The sequence below is a fragment of the Nicotiana tabacum genome, chromosome 15 (assembly GCF_000715075.1).
Source record: "Nicotiana tabacum cultivar K326 chromosome 15, ASM71507v2, whole genome shotgun sequence".
Lineage (NCBI taxonomy): Eukaryota > Viridiplantae > Streptophyta > Magnoliopsida > Solanales > Solanaceae > Nicotiana > Nicotiana tabacum.
In genome coordinates, this window is record NC_134094.1 from 30,567,062 (window position 1) to 30,586,864 (window position 19,803).

At 36.6% G+C, this 19,803-nt stretch overlaps 1 protein-coding gene across 1 annotated transcript; it reads left to right on the plus strand.

Moving 5' to 3' along the window:
• Positions 1-1,634: 1,634 nt before the first annotated feature.
• On the plus strand, positions 1,635-3,720 carry LOC107822968 (probable 9-cis-epoxycarotenoid dioxygenase NCED5, chloroplastic). The gene has a single exon (NM_001326110.1). The coding sequence runs from the start codon at positions 1,812-1,814 to the stop codon at positions 3,615-3,617; it is 1,806 nt and encodes a 601-aa protein (NP_001313039.1). The 5' UTR covers positions 1,635-1,811; the 3' UTR covers positions 3,618-3,720.
• The last annotated feature ends 16,083 nt before the right edge of the window (positions 3,721-19,803 follow it).

Genomic DNA, 19,803 nt, shown 5'->3' on the forward strand with positions numbered 1-19,803 from the left:
CCCGCTCATATCCGACCCGACCTGCACGTTTGCCACCCCTAGACTCATACAAATGCACATAATTTGTTTTAGATCACTAAGTTTCAAATTTTCTTTTTCCTTAAACTTAATGACAATCAAATATTGCCATATTAATTATGACGGAAGAAGTATTAAGGTTGAAGGAGTCAACGGAGCGCGTTAGGAAGTAGGCCGGGAAACGCTTTTACAGTTCCTGCAATTTTCAGGAAACGCACAAAAATCAATTAAAAGTTGGCACTCAGTAGAAGGCAGTACTGCTCAGTGCTGACTACTGTTTTGACTGAGTTATTTTGCCCTCTGACTTTATTTTCCATCTCTTATTGGTCCTTAATTCATGCACTCCTCCAATAAGACTGATTTCCAACTTTTGTAATCAGAAATTATTTTAAAAAATCCAATGTTGATGCTAAAACTTTGGAACCAAACAACTCAAATAAATTACGTTCTTTCTTGGAACCAAAAAACTCAAAAACTTTTTGATACCTTTGTTGCTGAAAAAGATACATGTCTATTTACTTTATTTAATACTCCATTCTGCTACTTTAATTGATTTGTTTTTGGCTATTTTCACATATAATAAAAAATTCATCTTTTAACATTAATTAACAATGAAATTTATCGTGTTAACATTTCATATCACTTTAATTTATTCATTGGAAACATAACAGATGCTCTAAGATTCTTTACTTCAAGGACAATTTCAGAAGTAAGAAGTTAATTCCTTTTTTATATTCGAAAAAATCAAAAATTATGGCCAAAAAATTAATTAAAGTGGACCGGAGGGAGTATGAAAATAAAGTATTATATTTTGAAGAGTTAAAGATTTTCTTAAATGTAATTTTTTTACATACTTTAAATTTTTTTTGTAATTTTACACTACTGCATTTCTTCTCCATACTGTTGTGATTTTGCATGCTTGCTTGGAGCCGATGGTTTATCTATCACATAAAGCCTCTTTATATTTCTTCTCCCCAAACCTAACTAAATTGAGTCAGTTGTGTTGTATTACTTTTAATCTTTTTATTGGTAATTCATTTCAAATACAACATTTGCACCCTCTTACCCCCACTTTCTTTCTTCTAACTCTATCTTACGCGGTTGATCCCAAGTGACCTTCCCACAAATTCACCAACAAACCACTATGTTTTTAATTTTTCTTTCATTTTTTTCATATCCGATATATTCATCAAATTAATAAATGCAATACACATTTTTTTATATATATAACTATACTAAGGTAAGTATATAAATATTATATTAATTTATAAATATTCAGATTAAATTATTTAATTTGATATAAACAATGTGCCCATACTCTCCTCCAACTTTTTCGTCCTAACACAAAGGTTGTGATGGAGTAGTAAGCATTTCTTCATCATTAACCAGAGGTTTCGAGTTCGAGTCTCTAGGTATCAGATCGTCTTTGTTAGGGAGTGCTTTACCTCAACGTGGATTTTCTGGCGTGAATTCGGATTTAATCGGGGCCCAATTTGAATACCGGACAATAGGTGGGAAACCAAAAAAAAAAATTCCTCCTATCTCTCTACCCCTACCCCTACCCCTAGTCCTACCCCTTATGTTGCTCCCAAGTGACTATCTCCCAAAATCCACCACGTGCTCTTCTCTTAGATGTCTAAGGTGGACCTCCATTCCCATCTTTACCATACACACTCCCCTCTTTTTCTCAAACACATACTTCTATTTAAACCCTTCTTTCCCTCTCTCTTCTCCCACAATCCTCTCTTTCTTCTGTTCTCTCCCCTCTTCAAAATATTAAACACAACAAGAAAATGACTTCTACATCTGCAAATTATAATACTTGGGCTAGAACCCAAAATACTCATCCCTTTTCACCTTCAACTTCTTATTCTTCTTCTTCAGTTGATTTTTCCCTCCCTACAAAATCAATCTCCAAGAAAAATCTCACCATTAGAAAAACTAACATCCACTCTGCTTTACAGTCCCCTGCTGTACTCACTTTCCCAAAACAGAAAAAACAAAATCCAACAATTCCCAACAAACATTTACAGTCTCAGCCTCAAACTCCTGACTGGAATCTTTTCCAGAGAGCAGCAGCAAAAGCTTTAGATATTGTCGAAAGCGCGTTAGTCTCACACGAACTCCAAAACCCACTTCCTAAAACAGCTGACCCACGTGTACAGATCGCCGGCAACTTCGCTCCGGTGCCGGAACAGCCCGTTCGGCATAGTCTTCCGGTTACAGGGACAATCCCCGATTGCATTAACGGGGTTTATGTCCGTAATGGTGCTAATCCGCTCTTTGAACCAGTAGCAGGTCACCACCTTTTTGATGGCGACGGCATGATTCATGCCGTCACCATCGATAATAGCTCAGTGAGCTATTCTTGCCGTTTCACTGAAACGCAAAGATTAGTCCAAGAACGTGAATTGGGTCGCCCTGTTTTTCCAAAAGCCATTGGTGAACTTCATGGCCATTCTGGAATTGCGCGACTATTGCTCTTCTACGCTCGTGGACTATTCGGCCTCGTGGATCATAGCCACGGCATGGGAGTGGCTAATGCCGGATTGGTTTACTTTAACAACAGACTTTTAGCCATGTCAGAAGATGATGTCCCGTATCAAGTTCAAATCTCGTCTTCTGGTGACCTTCAAACTGTTGGAAGGTACAATTTTGACGAGCAATTAAAAAGCACAATGATTGCTCACCCGAAAATCGATCCTGTTTCGGGTGAGCTTTTTGCTTTGAGCTACGACGTAGTTCAAAAGCCTTACTTGAAGTACTTCAAGTTTTCCACATATGGGAAGAAATCGCCTGATGTCGAAATCCCATTAGACGTTCCGACCATGATGCATGATTTTGCTATTACTGAAAATTATGTCGTAATTCCCGACCAGCAAGTTGTGTTCAAGCTTCAAGAAATGATCAAAGGTGGTTCACCAGTAATTTATGACAAAGACAAGAAATCCAGGTTCGGGATTCTACCCAAAAATGCTAAAGATTCGAAGAATATTATTTGGGTAGAATCACCAGAAACGTTCTGTTTTCATTTATGGAATGCTTGGGAAGAGCCAGAGACAGATGAAGTAGTTGTCATTGGCTCATGCATGACACCACCAGACTCAATTTTCAACGAATGTAATGAGAATTTGCAGAGTGTTTTGTCCGAAATAAGGCTCAATTTGAAGACCGGCGAATCGACGAAACGGGCGATAATTTCATCATCAGAACAGGTTAATTTGGAAGCTGGAATGGTTAATAGGAACAAACTTGGCCGAAAAACACAATATGCTTATCTTGCAATTGCAGAGCCATGGCCAAAAGTGTCAGGATTTGCAAAAGTAGACTTATCAACAGGGGAAGTTCAGAAGTATATGTATGGAGATAAAAGATATGGAGGTGAGCCATTATTTTTACCAAGAAACGTAAATTCGGAGAACGAAGATGATGGTTTCATTCTTGCATTTTGCCATGACGAGAAGACATGGAAATCAGAACTGCAAATTGTGAATGCTATGACTTTAGAATTGGAGGCTACTGTTAAGCTTCCATCTAGAGTTCCATATGGATTTCATGGGACTTTTATTAGCTCAAAGGACTTGCAAAATCAAGTATAGTACTAAAAAAGTATTATTGGTATATACGTAAATATTAGAAGGGTAGAAATTAAGGGTGAGATAATTATACTACAAGTGTGTTAAAGAGGAGATTTTCAGAAACCAAGCTTGAAGCTTGTAGGTCATGTGTATGTAGGATTAGAAAGGCTCAGATGGTTTCTGTTATCTTTCTTTTCTCTTTTTGCCAAATACACTATTATGTGTTTTATACACTTTTGTTTCTCATTGTATATGAGTGAATATATTTATACGTATTGGCAGTACTATACTAGTTGCAACAAACTCGAGTATGACTATGATGCTCAACTTTTATCATGTTTTTCTCTATGATGGAGGAGTGTAAATTTTAGCATAGAATGAGGTTATTTCTAAAATGTATACCTCTTACATAATAATTTGGATCTTTATACTACTTATATTGTGTTTAAGCATTGTGAATGAAAATTTTCTTGGTAAGAAACATTTTATCCTCTTCAATAGGTGTATGTATTCCGAGACCAGATAAATTGAGCAAATATATTTCGAATACTGAATATTTAAAGAAAATAATTTCATAGGAAATGGTGTTCTTGATCGGACATTTCTTCTGATGTAAAGGCGTTTCAATAATTTCATGAGAGAAAGGAAGTAAAATGTATGAATCTTATGATAGTTTTGCGCGAATTTAGATTAGTCAAGCTGATCATCCATACTCAAGAAATCAAGTCATGGGACATAGTCTTCTTGGGTGGACATTTTTTTAAATTTGAATGACATTCAATAATTTCATTTAGCATGTGCTAAATTGATAGAAGTGATAAGTTGCTGTCACAGGCTCTTATTTTGCTTGCCGCAGATTTATTAGTGCTCCATCTTTCAGATATCGTTCAAATGGCTTTTTAGTTTTTAGTAGTCTTGCATTATTGCATAGTGTTAGGACTTTCCTAAATTTATTCTGAAGATGGTTAGAAGAATCACGTCTCATGAATGTAATTGAGCTAAACAAAATACAAGCAAACACCATAGGACAACAACAGCTATTATTATACCTCAACTCTAGCTAATGGTAATAATTAAAAATACCACCAACAAGTGAAAGTAAGATGTAGATCAACAACAACAATCCAATGTAATCCAATTAGTAGGGTCTAGGGAAGGTAGGATGTACGCATCCTTACCCCTATCCTGAAAGGGCAGAGAGACTGCTTCTGATAGACCATTGGCTAAATAAAAGATGGAAGAAGTACTTATAGCAAGTAATAGTAAGTACAATATATTTAGAAAACTAAATCCAAGATAATAATAGAGAATATAAAAGAAGTACTGATAGCAAGTAATAATAATACAAAGTATGTAGTGATAGCAAACTAAGGGAGTACCGGTAGCCAGGGGCGAAGCTACGTGCAACCAAGGGTGGTCAACTGACAACTCTTCGCCGGAAAATTATACTCCGTATAAGGTAAAATATTACTTGTTATTGATTAAAATAAGTTTTGAACACCCTTACATAACCCACTAACAAAGGTTTGAACACCATTATTGAATTTCCTAACTTCGCCACTGCCGGTAGCAAGTAATAACAATACAAGATATACAATAATATCAAACTAAGGATAAAAGGGGTACCATACTAATACTGATATTATTGAACTAGCAAACTAAGGATAAAAGGGTACCATACTAGCACTGATATATTATTAAATTAATGAAGACAGATTGAAATGCTCCTTACTAAACTTCTGCCCTCTATATCAGGCAGTCTTAATTAAAGATGAAGATCAAATAGTCCAAAGCAGTCTTCTAGGATGACGTTTATTTCTCAAGAAACAATTGGGACCTCATTTCATGACAATTGCATATTTCGTTGGAAATGCTTTCCCTCTTATTGGCAGTCTTAATTAAATACTACAATTAAGTGGGCGTTTGGACATAAGAAGTGTAACATTCAACGAAAAAGTAAATTTTTTTTTAATAAAAATAATACTTGAAAATTATAATTGTATTTGGACATGACTACAATTTGGAGCCGTTTTTATATTTTTACGAGTGGTTTGAGTTGAAAATTTTGAAAAATAACTTTTCGGAAACTTTCAAATTTTCGAAAAATTCTGAAATTTAACTTGAAATTTTCAAGGCCAAATACTGATTCCGAAAAAAATAAAAATATCCCGAAAAAAAGTAAAAAACAAATTATGGCCAAACGGGCCCTTTAACTTTCTTGGCTTAGAACCTTTTCATAGCCTATAAATCAAAAGAGGCTGAAACTACTAATGTGCGAAATCTTTTCTAACTACTAAAGTGTGAACTTTTTTTCTAACGACTAATTTGTGAAATACATCTTTTTTCCCTCTCTTTTCTTGAAATCCTACCCGAGAGATTCAAACTCTTTCTTGAGTAATAACATGCGAATTGTCACGACGAAAAGTTGAAAAGAAATATTCGATTTAGAGGGTTCTATCCTAAACAAAAGATTAGATTCTTAAACTTTAATTTCTATCATAGGGGAAACAATGAGAAACAAAAATGGTCACAAATCTTGATTAAGATCTCTAATTTCATGGCATGTTCCCCTATTTCCTCTTTATCTATGTATTGAATGACCTTGTTCAATGCATCTTAAAGGTTCTTTCGGCATAGCCAATCTCCCATGTGATGCACACAACTACTTTCCTTATTTTGGGAGTGCCAACAATCATAGAGAGAAAAATTAACCAATATTTGCTTTCTTTTTTTCCTCATCTTTCATTTTCTTTACTGTTTTTGTTTTTCTTTTCACTTTGCCAATTTGTTTTTTTTAACTTCGAGTCGTCTTGCACAACTAGGATCCATTAAACTAAATATGTGTATTGATAATTGATACATACGAATGAAGACGATTTGTGAAATTTCACTTCAAATAACATTGAAAACATTTTGAAGTCAACGTAGATCGAAATAATTAGGTGTTGCACGGAAGCTACAAATCATATTATTGACAATGATAAATTAGACAACAAAAGAGAAATATACTAAAAGAGACACAAACATTTAACGTGGTTCAGTCAATTAACATACGTCCACATGCAGATCGAGATGAGAAATCCACTATATAAAAGCGAGAACAAAATATCGAGAGAACAACCTCACAAAGAGGCACACACAAGTGTCATGCAACACATGTCTCACAAATTCTGCCCCTAAATAGGACTCTCAAACGCTTTAAGGTTACATTGTGGATGTCACTAAATGAGAAGGAAATATTTTTAATTTATAGAAAATCAGGACAAAGACCGGATTCTTTCCCTCCTAACACCACAATCGAGTCTCCACATTATATCCCTCGATCACGAACTACATTTGGCATTTAAATACCTCTTTAATCTAGTGGACATGCATTTTGTGCTACAAGGAAAGACATGAATACTCAATAACTTTTCAAAAGTTTTTAGGATTTGATATGGTAATATTTTATGTTATCAGTGTAATTAAACCATTGTAGCAAGAATTAGTATTTGGAAGATTTCAAATTAAACCTTCTATCTAAATAGCAAGTGCTAATTAATCGGCAACCTTAAACCTCAAGTGGTCACGTTTTATAATTAGGCAAGTCTCATTCCTACATAATATAAAATAACATTGCAACAACAAAGGTATTTAACTTTCCATTATTAATTTGCCGCAGAATGAATACAGTCCATAAGTTATACGTGCAAACTGTTCCTCTAACCAAGTAGAGAAGGAAAATAGGCCCCTAATACTCTAAAGTGGGCGATGCAAAGAAGATGGCACTTAACTTTTACAAGAAAAGGTCCATATAGCAAAAGTTTTAAAGTCAATCCTCTCGTCAAAAAATTAATTGCTTTATGACAATGAGACTTCAGCAAAGACAACAAATAAGCCGATAAAAGAAATGTCCATTATTAGCAGGAGAAAACAAGTAAGATTGTTATGGAATAAAAATAAGAAGGTTAGAATATATACGATTTTGACCTTAGATGATTATACGTGTACTTTGAATTTGTTAGGCTTTTCTGAAAACCATGGATAATTGTAAAACGAAAAATATAAACATAAGGTGTTCAGTAGGTATTATTCAGAGATAAGATGCTTAAATGAAAAAGATTATGTTAAATTCAGGATGTTATCACTGTATTTAGGGGTGTACATGGACCGGGCTAGTTCGGTTTTTATCAAAATCAAATCAAATCAACTTTATCGGTTTGGATTGGTTCGGTTTTGTAGGATTTTTCGAGGTTTTTTTTGTTATATGAATATTATTTCAATCTTACTTTGTTAAATTTTTTTTATAAGAAAATATATGTTTAGTCAAAATGGAAAAAAATGACAAATATATGATCTATTAAAATATTCTTATAAAGAATTTTCTTAGTAATACATGATAGTTATTTTTTAGTCGTCTCATGTATACTTTCAAGGTTAATCGAATTTAATAATTAAACATAAAATAAATATGAACCTATATAACAATATGTTCTATTTAATACTATTAAATTATAGAAGTACCATTTCAAATTCGAAAAAAGATATAAAAATTTAATAGATCTTGACATATGAATATGGAAGAACAAAGAGATTGACGTATTTCACTAACACTTGATAAGAAAGTGATCTTACAACCTATTATTTAAAGTTAATAAATATGGAGCACTTCATATTTAACTAAATATTACATCCCACAAGAGAATCACAAATATTTCTAGACATTTTTAAAAGAAAATTCTATAAAAAGTCTTAAAAGTATATATAAAAATTATATATTTATATGTCGGTTGGGTTAGAGTTTTTTTACTCAATATCAAACCAAATCAAGTCAAACCTAATCGGGTTTTTAATCGATTTGATTTGACTTTTCGTTTTACTACAATTTTTTGGTTCGATTTGTACATGATATTTGACCAATATAAAGATATTAGTTATGCCTAGCCAGAGTTACAAATAGAACTCAAAAAACGTCAAGGGGAATTCAGTAATTTTACCTCCAATTTGCAAAAGTAAATAAGTAGATGATGATAGACATGGAAACTGGAATTACCCAAAAAAAAAAAAAAAAACATGGAAACTGGAGAGTGCAACTTCCAACAGCCTATTTGGCTAAACTTTTAAAATTTGCGAAAAATACTTTTAAAAAAGATATTTTTAGTGAGAAATAATTTATATTTAATTAATTAATTTAAAAAATAGTTTTGAACAACAATTAATTTTTGATCAAATTTTCTCAAAAGTGCTTCTAAACGTAATTTTCTCAAAAGTTCTTTTAAAAAAAATATTTTTGAAAAAAAACTATATATTGTGCTTCTCAAAAATTATTTCAATTTCTACTTAAAATTACTTTTTTTTCTATAAAATTTGACGAAATATCTTAACGTTGAAAATAAGTACTTTCGACAAAAACAAAAAAATTGACGCTATAAGTCCCCTAAATTAAGGTCAAAAAATTCACCGACCATATTGCTTTAATTTCAACGTGAATTGCCTGCAAAGTTGCTGTTATTTAGTACAATCTTGTCTCAAAATTCTAAAGTTGAATAAGCCCAAATGACTTGATATCTTTTTTTACACGCCTTCAAAGGTGTCAAATACTGTCTCTTCTTTTTCTCTCCTTCGTTCTTTTCCTTCCCTTTTTATTTTTTGGAGGAAGGAGTATGTGCAGAGAGGTTTGAAAGTTAAAACTAATTAACTTGGATTACTCAAATCTCAGGCGAATGGACGCAATTAGTTCCATCAGTTGACCAAAAAATATAACTTTTGATTTAAATAATCAAAATTTGTGTGATAATAGGTTAAACCTAGTTAATAATAATATTTTTAGATGTGAATTCCGAAAACGTGATTAGCGTCAAATAAATCTGGTAGAAGAATGACAGCAGCATGCAATAACTATTCAAAAAGTATGAGCAATAATATAACATTCAATAGCAATGAATAACAATATATGACAATTAAGTAAATAGGAGGGGTAATTCACCCAATAAAGGATGAACTAGATGGTTGTTTCTCCTTACAATGATAAGTGACAGACAAATTCTATAATGTTCGAATTATTCTTGGATCTGATGGAAAAGTATGAAACAATATTGATGAAAAGATAGTGTTTGTATCTTAGTAAGAGAGAGCGAATCTTTTGTCAAAAGTCTATTCTTTTCTAATTGAATGTCACAGGCCTCATATCATTGTCTCTTTTTCTATTTATATGAGACATTTTCCTACTAAACCCTAATAGTACAAGTGCAGAGAATATCCACTAGAATATTCTCTTTAATATCCTATTTCGAAAATTAGTCGTTACAGCTTCATCAACAGTGCTCGACCTCGACCATTATTGACATCGCGACCACGAGTCTCACTGCTTCCTGGTCTACCTCGACTAACGACGACTCGATGACTCTTTCTTTAGTGTTATCTTATCTTAAATATTCCAGGGCAGATTTTTACCCATACAGTTAGTCCTTTCGCTTATTGAAGCCGGCCTCAGGCGGGCTTGATGAACGGATTTCGTTTATTGCGGTCGAAATGATTGGACGAGCTGACCGGGTCGTGATGATTGGGGCGAGCTGGCAACGTGGTCCTTTGTGAGCCGCAAACTTTGGAGTTGTACTGTCCATGAATCAAGGTGATGTCATGAGGTCATGCATCATTATGACGCATTTTCCCGATGCGTTGCTTCATTTCGCATGCATCATTTGATTGAATCTGCCGCTTCGATTACGGTGCCAGGGTATAATTTCAAACTTTACGAAATTCTTGCACCGAAACCCTATATCTTCTTCTTCCTCTTCCATTATTGTGTATCTTTTCCTTCTGCTCCAACAATCCTTATCGTTTTAAATTCTCCGTTGTTTGATACCTTCCTCTCTTTTGTTGAAAATATGTCTAACATACCTTCTGCGCCCAGCGAGGGAAGTGACCCGGTCCCTCTAGCGATTCTTCTTCCTCCTCATGCAGAGAACGTTCCCACTGCTGCAGAGGATGGAAGTTTCCTCACTGTGGAAGAGATAGTTCCTCGTAACCCCCTGATTTCTCAAAACTGCCTGAAGCCGAACCCGGAACCTTTAAGTCGGCGATGAAGGAGGCTGATTTGTTAGAGCTCAAGGCTAAGTATGACCTTCCTCATCACGTCGAGTTGATCCTTGCCGGGTGGGATACGGTGCATCACCACCGTGCTGGGTATTGCGCATTCTACGCTTACCCCTTTCACATCGGCTACACTTTTCCCCTCCTCCCGCTGGCGGAGGAATTCTATCACTTATACGACATTGGCCCGGCTCAACTCGCGTCGTATATTAACAAGCTCATAAGGATGCTCACCAAGTTCGTGGAGTTGGCCGGGGTTGAGATCACACTTCGACACCTGATGCACCTGTTCGCCCAAATTTTATAGGGGGCCGATGTTGAACCTCCGCCATCGAGGAGGAAAATGCGTTGCTGAAGAAGGCTATGAGACGGGTTCTGATATTGATGATGCTGACCTGAGGATGATAAAGGAAGGGTTTACCCAGTTCGAGGTAAGGCTGGAGGGATTTATGAGGAACATTGCGATCCCCATGGATCGTGATCTGTTGAAGAATACAGAGAACGTAGTCCCTGTCCTCGACCCTCTTTTCTCTGACGTAGAAGGTGAAACCCTCAAAGAGCTGGACGATGTTACCTTGTCGAGGAGCATAATCGGCCTTGCTCTGAGGGTGAGTATTTTAGGGCTTCGTCTTCCTGTCTTTTTTTTTTGTTTAGTGCTTTACCTTTGTTAGTGTGGGCATTCTCATTTTTTCTTTCCTTTTTTTAAATGACTGTAGACCATGCATTTGGAGATTGAAAGTGCCTGAATGGAGGAGAAGCGTAAGGCAATATTTGAGAGGATGCAACCAAATATTTCGAGTACCGCGTCAAGTACCGTGAGTTTCGCATACGGTTTGGTGAGGGCAACAATTTGCAGGCCCTTTGTGATGAATTGAATGAGAAGGATGACGAGATGGTGAGACTCATCGAGAAGTCTAGTGTCCTTGGTGGGACGTTGAGAAGTAGGGAGGAAGAGCTCGAAGTCAGCAAAGCCGTAGAGGCCAATGTGGCGACCTTCAGACGCAAGTGATCGAGTTGCTCAAGCAATTAGAAGAGTGTCGGCTACAGATGGAGGTCCTTCATGGCGAAGTCGCCGAGAATCAGAGCGAGCTTGAGAAGGCGGAGTCTTCCCATTTGGAGGCTCGGAGAATATTGGAGATGATAGAGTTGGTAAATAGGAAGATAGTGTTTTCGAGTGGGAGATTGATCAATCTACGACGAAGGCAAAAGAAGATAGATTGAAGGAGAGGATCGGAGAGCTGGAAAAAGACAACTCCCTCTCGAACTTGCATAACCGTCTTCCTCTCGAACTTCAAATTTCCCAAACGTTCCTCGGGACCTGTACGAGGAATGGATTCATGTTGAAGCACAGTTGGACATGTTTCGAGATTTGTATAAGGTGGGGTCTATTTTTGCGATCGCTCTTGATGATGTTCGTGTTAAGGCACGCGAGGCTCGGGTCGCTTGTGGATATGATCCTGCCACGCCTGAAGTTGGTGATGATGAGGGGGACGGGGGTGTAGACCATCTTGACGAGAATGCCTGGTATGATGCTGCCTACCCTGAGGGAGATGGTGATGATAAAGAGGAAGATCGAGACGACCCAGTATCGGCTGTCACGCCCCAAACACGGGGAACGCGAACGACGCTCAACCGAGAGAACCCGACAGAGCAAGCCTGTTAGATTTCCTTCTATCCAAACTCATCCATGAATAAGGAGTAGATGTACTCCATTAATCAAACACTGGAAATATTTTATTAACAACTTCATTTTCATTCTCATTAGCAGCTTCATTCATAATTTTCAAAATATTACGAGTTTATAGAATTAATGAAAAATATGATTTCCAAATACCAACATTTCTAGTTCAATTCCCAACATCAACCACAACCCACAACCTGTCTACGGAGCCTCTAAGTACAATGGAAGAGTAATATGGAAATGTCGGCAACAAGGCTCCAGCTATACCTCAAAACACAGTACATGAGAAACAAATGATACATGACCCCGAAATGAAGTGGGGCTCATCAAATCAGCTGAAAAGAGTGTACTGCTATCACTGATCAATGTCGCCTGCTGTAGAACCACCTGCATCCATTAAAGATACAGCGCCTCCGGCAAAAGGGATATTAGTACTGTCGAATAACACTAGTATGTATAGCTAAAAGTCCTTTTTCAAAATAGAATGCCCATGTAAGAAAAGGCAACACATAGAAACAGCAAATCACAATCAATGATATCCAAATGTCCAGTTAAAACATAATAATTTTCAAAATATGAACATATATAATTTTGGTTGGGAGATCATTAGCACCGATATACCACCGTCTTTGTTAGCACGGATTCCGATCACGCCCGATCGGCTAGGCCATCTCCCCACGAACAATGTGGTTTGACATGTGATGCGAAAGAAAGTTGTTACCAAGAGTAGTACCACCATGTGCGCAACATGGCGTCCGATCTCCACCCGATCAGCTAGGTCGCCTTCCCACATGTGCCGTGTGGGTTGACTTTTCCAATCCACAATTGTTACCAGTTTCATCCTAATTAAGGGGAATAATATCACCATTTCTCCAATATTTCAATTTCATCCCAAATAAGGGGAATAATCACAATCCCCTCTACACTGGCATGTGTAGTTACAGGTGTGGGCCTTATGACCCACCCTTCCTCGGTTTTGCTAATGATACTCCCAAAAATATTTTTATTTGATTTGCACACAGAGATAACATAAATACAATTATACTCACCTCAACATCTTTCACATTGTATAAATTCTCATTAGTATTTCCAGTCATTCACAACGGTAATATTTCCTTGGCTCATTTGGCCATACATAAGATTCTTCATTCTTGGCACGATGGCCGTATTTGATATTCCATACTTTCACCTCTTTCAATTTCAAAGATCACCATCAAATACCAACGTATAGAATATTTCAGAAATCATATACTTCAAATCCATTTGTAATGGGAACTTTAAACACAAATGGTTTCTTGCCAAAGAATGGGGCATACCAACCAGCAATAGAAACACTCATAAAAAAAAAAACAATACAATTTTTATTCTTGCAATACTCCTCCCCAAAATTGACAATGTACAATTTCAACATACGAGTATGTAAGAACTCGAATCACACTGGATATATTTATAAAGCAAAGCATTAGTTAAAGCAACCACTTATGGGCATGAATTGAGTACAAAAGCTCTTAGGCAATTTTATTTTCGAAGTTGGCCACACTCTATAACCCCAATTCACGTGCAATTTTATTTGCACACTACTGGCCACAATCATAACTTAAATTCTTGGCATGTTGGCCACACTCTATAACCCTAATTCACTTATTTCACTTCCAACCATCTTTATAGATTATCAACAATAAGACATTTTCAATCAAGACTTTATGTACATATATGAGCAATTAAGAATCTTAAGATCATTGAGATTTTCTCACACAATTTGGCATCATAACCTTCATTTGGAACACGACTCAAAGACATAGCATTTTAATACATATGTCATTATTGAACACATTCCCAAAGGATAACATAATGTGATAGGAACATTCGGAACAAGTTTTGATTACACAATTCTCATCACTCTGCTTATTCGGGACAATCGAATTTATTGGGCACAACTCGAAAAACATAGAATAAGGAACTTGAGACAACCATACTTGGAACTTACGGGAACATCATGAAATTCAATTCTAAGAGATAAAGTTTAGCCAACATACCTCGCTTTGAGCTTTCCTTAAATTACTACAACGTTCCGAAAATTCTAGCAATCCCAATCTATTTTGAGACATAACAAAATTGAACTATAATTAGGAAGATATTCATGGTCTCAGCTTATTTGAGCATTTTATCAAACACTAGGTGTGCAAATTTAACTACAAGGTTCTTCTAGAAGATTTTCTTCACTCCACTACCCAATCTTCACTTATATGAGCTCAACAATCTTCCCACAAACCTTATTAGTACAAGCGTGTGTAAATAATACTTTCACACCCAAGAATCATACTCCAAATCACCCATCTTTTACCCCAAACTCGAAATTGAAGATTAGGGGTTTGAATCTTACCTCTTAGATGATGATCTTGTGATATTTCCTTGTTGGATTTCAAAGCTTGGGCAAGATATTGATGAACAAAATACTTCATCTACTTCCTCTCTCTATAACACTCTCACTTCTCTCTAAAGAACCTTAGATAATTTCCCCAAAATAAGCCCCAAAGGCTATTTATTAAAATGGGGCCGTGTTATAAAAATAGAAAAATTAACCCTCCGAAATTAGGTTTGCGGTCGCATAATAGACCGCAGAATAGCTATGAGGGTCGCAAAATGCACCGCAAAATCGGTGCCAAAAACCGAGTTGTACTGGTCCATTCTGTGACCAGTTTTGCGATTGCAGAAGCACTTTCGCGATCGCATAATAATTTTGCGGTCGCACATGAGACAGCAGAATCACATTTTTCCAGCCTTTGGTAATTTGGTCATAACGTCTTGTAGGAGTGTCTAAATGACGAACGGTTTGAAGCGTTAAAAACTAGACACGAAGATCTTTAACTTGATAGGTCATACATCACATAAATATATATATATATATATATATATATATATATATATATATATGCTCGTCCAAAGTTTGGTCTTGTGCGTACTCATTTGGAACTTTAGTCTATCATGAAATTTTCAACTTGATTTGGAATTAGGGCTCTCCTTAGAACCCACATCACTTATAATATTCCTCGTACATTTATTATCATATCCAATTGATTTCCATCACATTAATAGTCCTCGTCTGCATATAAAATAATATAATTAGCGCACATCAACTTTTTTAATAGTATTTAATTACTTCAAAATTTTTCGGGGTGTTACATCGGCGGTTAGGGCGATGGTGATGATGATCCCGATGGAGGTGACCAGTAGTTTTCCTCTTTATTTTTTATTTTTTATAAGCTTGTGTATTTTTGCCGGCGTCTTCTCGAGTCTTTGTAAAAAATGTTTAAGTATGAAGTGGAATGCCCATATTTTTTCTGCATATGTTTCCTTTTATGTGGTTAGTTTTTCTATACTTGCATGTTTTTGGCTTATGTTTCTTGTTCCAGCGAGGTCGAACATATTTGAACGTAGTCGTGGCCGAGGGCCGGTATATGTTAGTTCGAGCGAAGTCGAACACATCTTGAGTTTAGTTAGGGTCGAGGGCCGGTAGGTGTTAGTTCGAGCGAGGTCGAACATAACCTAAATTAAATTATGGCCGAGGGCCGGTAGGTGTTAGTTTGAGCGAGGTAGAACATGACCTTACTTAAATTATGGCCGAGGGCTGGTAGGTGTTAGTTCGAGTGAGGTCGAACATAACCTGAATTTAATTATGGCCGAGGGCCGGCAGGTGTTAGTTCGAGCGAGGTCGAACATAACCTGAATTTAATTATGGCCGAGGGACGGTAGGTGTTAGTTCGCGCGAGGTCGAACATAACCTAAATTTAATTATGGCCGAGGGCCGGTAGGTGTTAGTTCGAGCGAGGTCAAACATAACCTAAATTTAATTATGGCAGAGGCCCGGTAAGTATTAGTTCCAGCGAGGTCGAACATAATCTGAATTTAATTATAGCCGAGGGCCGGTAGGTGTTAATTCGAGTGAAGTCGAACATAACCTGAATTTGAGAGAAATGCGCTAGTAAGTGTAAAGTTTATTGCCTTGACATTGTTGCATTTGTTTCATACTTGAAGGAATTTACAGATTTTGGGTATTTGCTGGCGTTCCAGTCCCAGTCCCGGTCTATCTAGTCCCTTCATTGGTTGATATGGAGAGTAGTGAGAGGTCGAGCAATGAAATAGTAACCAGACTTAGCTTTCACGTACTTTGACTTGGAGTGTTCCCTTCGCCGCCTCGTTAAAAACCTCCATGAGAAAACCCAACTAGACAAAACTCTAGTGAGGGAAAAAAGAGTATGGCTTGGAGGACACTCTTTCCTTTAGAAGTTGAAGTATTTGAGGTGGATGATATTCCAGTTGTTTGGTAATAGCTTTCCTTCCAATGTTTCTAGCTGAAATGTACCTTTATTCGCTTTTGCTGTGATTTTGTATGGACCGTCCCAATTTGTTCCCAGCTTACCTTCCCTGGTGTCACGACCCAAAATCCGCATGTCGTAATAGCGCCTATCTCAATACAAGGCAAGCGGACAACATGAATAAATCACAATAATCTCTTAAGTTTGAAAACATAATATTTTGATTTAATATAAAATCTCACAAATACTGATATAAGTACACTCCCAAAACCCGGTGTCGCTGAGTACATGAGCATCTAAATAATAACAAAGTCTGACTGATAAGAACACCGTCTTAAAATATAGAACTGTACAATAACTGAAAGGAAAGAGAGAAGGTATACGGACGCCAAACAACAACCTTAATAGTCTCCAATAGATAAATCCTCAAATCTGACAACCACCGTATCCAGAAGTACCTGGATTTGCACACGAGGTGCATAGTATAGTATGAGTACAACCAACTCAATAAGTAACAAGACTAACCTCTGGACTGAAAGTAGTGACGAGCTCGACTGGTACAGTCTAGTACAAAAATAACAGTACAGAAATGTAGGCATGTTTTCCAGTTCAACAGTTAAACTTAGTACATGAAAAATAGACAAAATCTGCATAATATGAGGATTATGACATCTTTATATCTACATGCCAAAATATATGTTGTATGTGATGTACCACAGTGGAATCCTCGTGTACTCACAATCTCAAAATACTCAATCATTTAGTATTGTATATGACCAATCCAGCCCAGGGAAGATCCATCCCATATATATATATATATATATATATATATATATATATATATATATATATATATATATATATATATATATATATATATATATATATACACACACACACACACACACACACACACACACACACACATCAACTGATAGTCAGACACTCAGTACTGTATAAAGCCAATCTAGCCAGGGGAAGATCCATCCCCAAATATATATCATTAGGCAAGATCCATGGCAGGGAAGATCCATCCCCAAATATATATCATTAGGAAAGATCCATTCCAAGGAAGATCCATCCCTAATATAAATAAATAAATAAGGCTACTCCATGCCCTAGGAAGTCCATCCAAAATATACATATCAACTGCGCTCATTATGGGTGGTGCAGACTCCGGAGTGGCTCCTTCAGCCCAAGCGCTATATAAAGACGATATGGCCTACTGTGGCGTGCAGTCCGATCCCATAATAATAAGGCCTACTACGGCGTGCAACCCCGATCCATAAATTAATAACATATATAAAGCCAATATGGTCTGCTGCGATCCGCAGCTCGATTCAACAAATATCCTCACAATGGATGAACATTATTGAGTATGAAATGTACGTTTTAAAACCATTAATTCAATAGAAATAAGACCACATGGGTCCCCAAATATCGGCACGTAGCCTAAAAATGATCTTTAATACGAGTCTCAACTCCATTTCTCTAACACGTGGAGAATATGCGGATAATAACATGATCCTTTAATTTTTATTTTCAACACTACAAAATTTATTTAAATCACAATTTCTATGGTGCACGCCCACACGCCCGTCACATAACATGTGCGTCACCTCCAAACAATTGATATAACACAAAATTCAAGGATTCATACCCTCAGAACCAAGTTTAGAAATGTTACTTACCTCAAACCGTATAATTCTTTATTCCTCTATGTATTTGCCTCGCAAATTGACCTCCGTAATCCTCGTATCTAATCACAATTAATTCGATTCAGTCAATACAAATTATTAGAATTAATTCCATATAAAAATACTAATTTTCCAATAAAATCCGAAATTTAACTCAAAAATCGCCTGTGGAACCCACAGATTAGAACCCGACAAACGTTATAAAATATGAATGCCCATTCAACCACGAGTCTAACCACACCAATTTTATCAAATTCCGACATCAACTCGACCCTCAAATCTTCGAATTTAACCAAGAAGGTTTTCAAAATTTTCCAACTTAATTAAATGTTAATAACAACCATAGATTCGGGTAATTTGACAAAATTGAGTTAAGAACACATACCCCGTTATTTTTCTGGAAATTCTCCCAAACACCGCCTCTCCCCGAGCTCCAAACCAGTAAAAATGGAAAATGGGACGAAGTCTCATTTTTAGAACTTAAATTCTATGTCCAGGCTTTTCTTCTTTGCGAATGCGACCCCTGTTTTTTGTCCGCGAAGCACAAAAATGTGCTGCCCAGAATTTCACTTTTGTGAACGCGATGACCAAAAATCCCAGGCCTTCGCAAATGCGGAAACTCACTCGCAAACGCATAGGCCAATGCGTTAGGTCTCCCCTAACTATCTCTCTCTTCTTCGCGAACATGACCATCGTCTCGCATTCGCGATGCACAACCTGCCCAACCCTTCGCGAACGCGAAGAGAAAATCTTGCCTGCCTCCAATTCCCCTTTGCGAATGCGAGACCCCTCTCTCGAACGCGATGAAGGAAATCAGATAGTGCAGCAGAAAAATTCCAGCAAAGTTCCAAGTCCAAAATTGAATCTATTAATCATCTGAAACTCACCCGAGGCGCCCAGGACTTCAACCAAACACACCAACATGTCCTAAAACATCACACTAAATTAGCTAAGACCTCAAATCAAATCAAACAATGCTAAAATCACGAATTATACCCCAATTCAAGCTTAATGAAACTAAGAATTTTCAACTTCTACATTCGATGCCGAAACCTATCAAATCAAGTCCGATTGACCTCAAATTTTGCACACAAGTCATAAATGAAGTAACTGACCTATTCTGATTTCCAAAATCGGATTCTGACCCCGATATCAAAAAGTCAACTCCTCGGTCAAACTTCAAATTGAAATTTCTATTTTAGCCATTTAAAGCCTAATTTAACTACGGACTTCCAAATAATTTTTCGGATACGCTTCTTAATACAAATTTACCATACGAAGCTATTGGAATTATCAAAACTCTATTTCGGGGTCGTTTGCACATAAGTCAATATTCGGTCAACTATTTCAACTTAAGCTTTAAACTTGGGAACTAAGTGTTCCAATTCATTCCAAAACCTCAGCGGACCCGAACTACTTACCCCGACAAGTCACATAAAAAC

Coding starts and splice junctions, on each gene's coding strand:
- LOC107822968 (NM_001326110.1), top strand. CDS start 1,812: ATGACTTCTACATCTGCAAATTATAATACTTGGGCTAGAACCCAAAAT.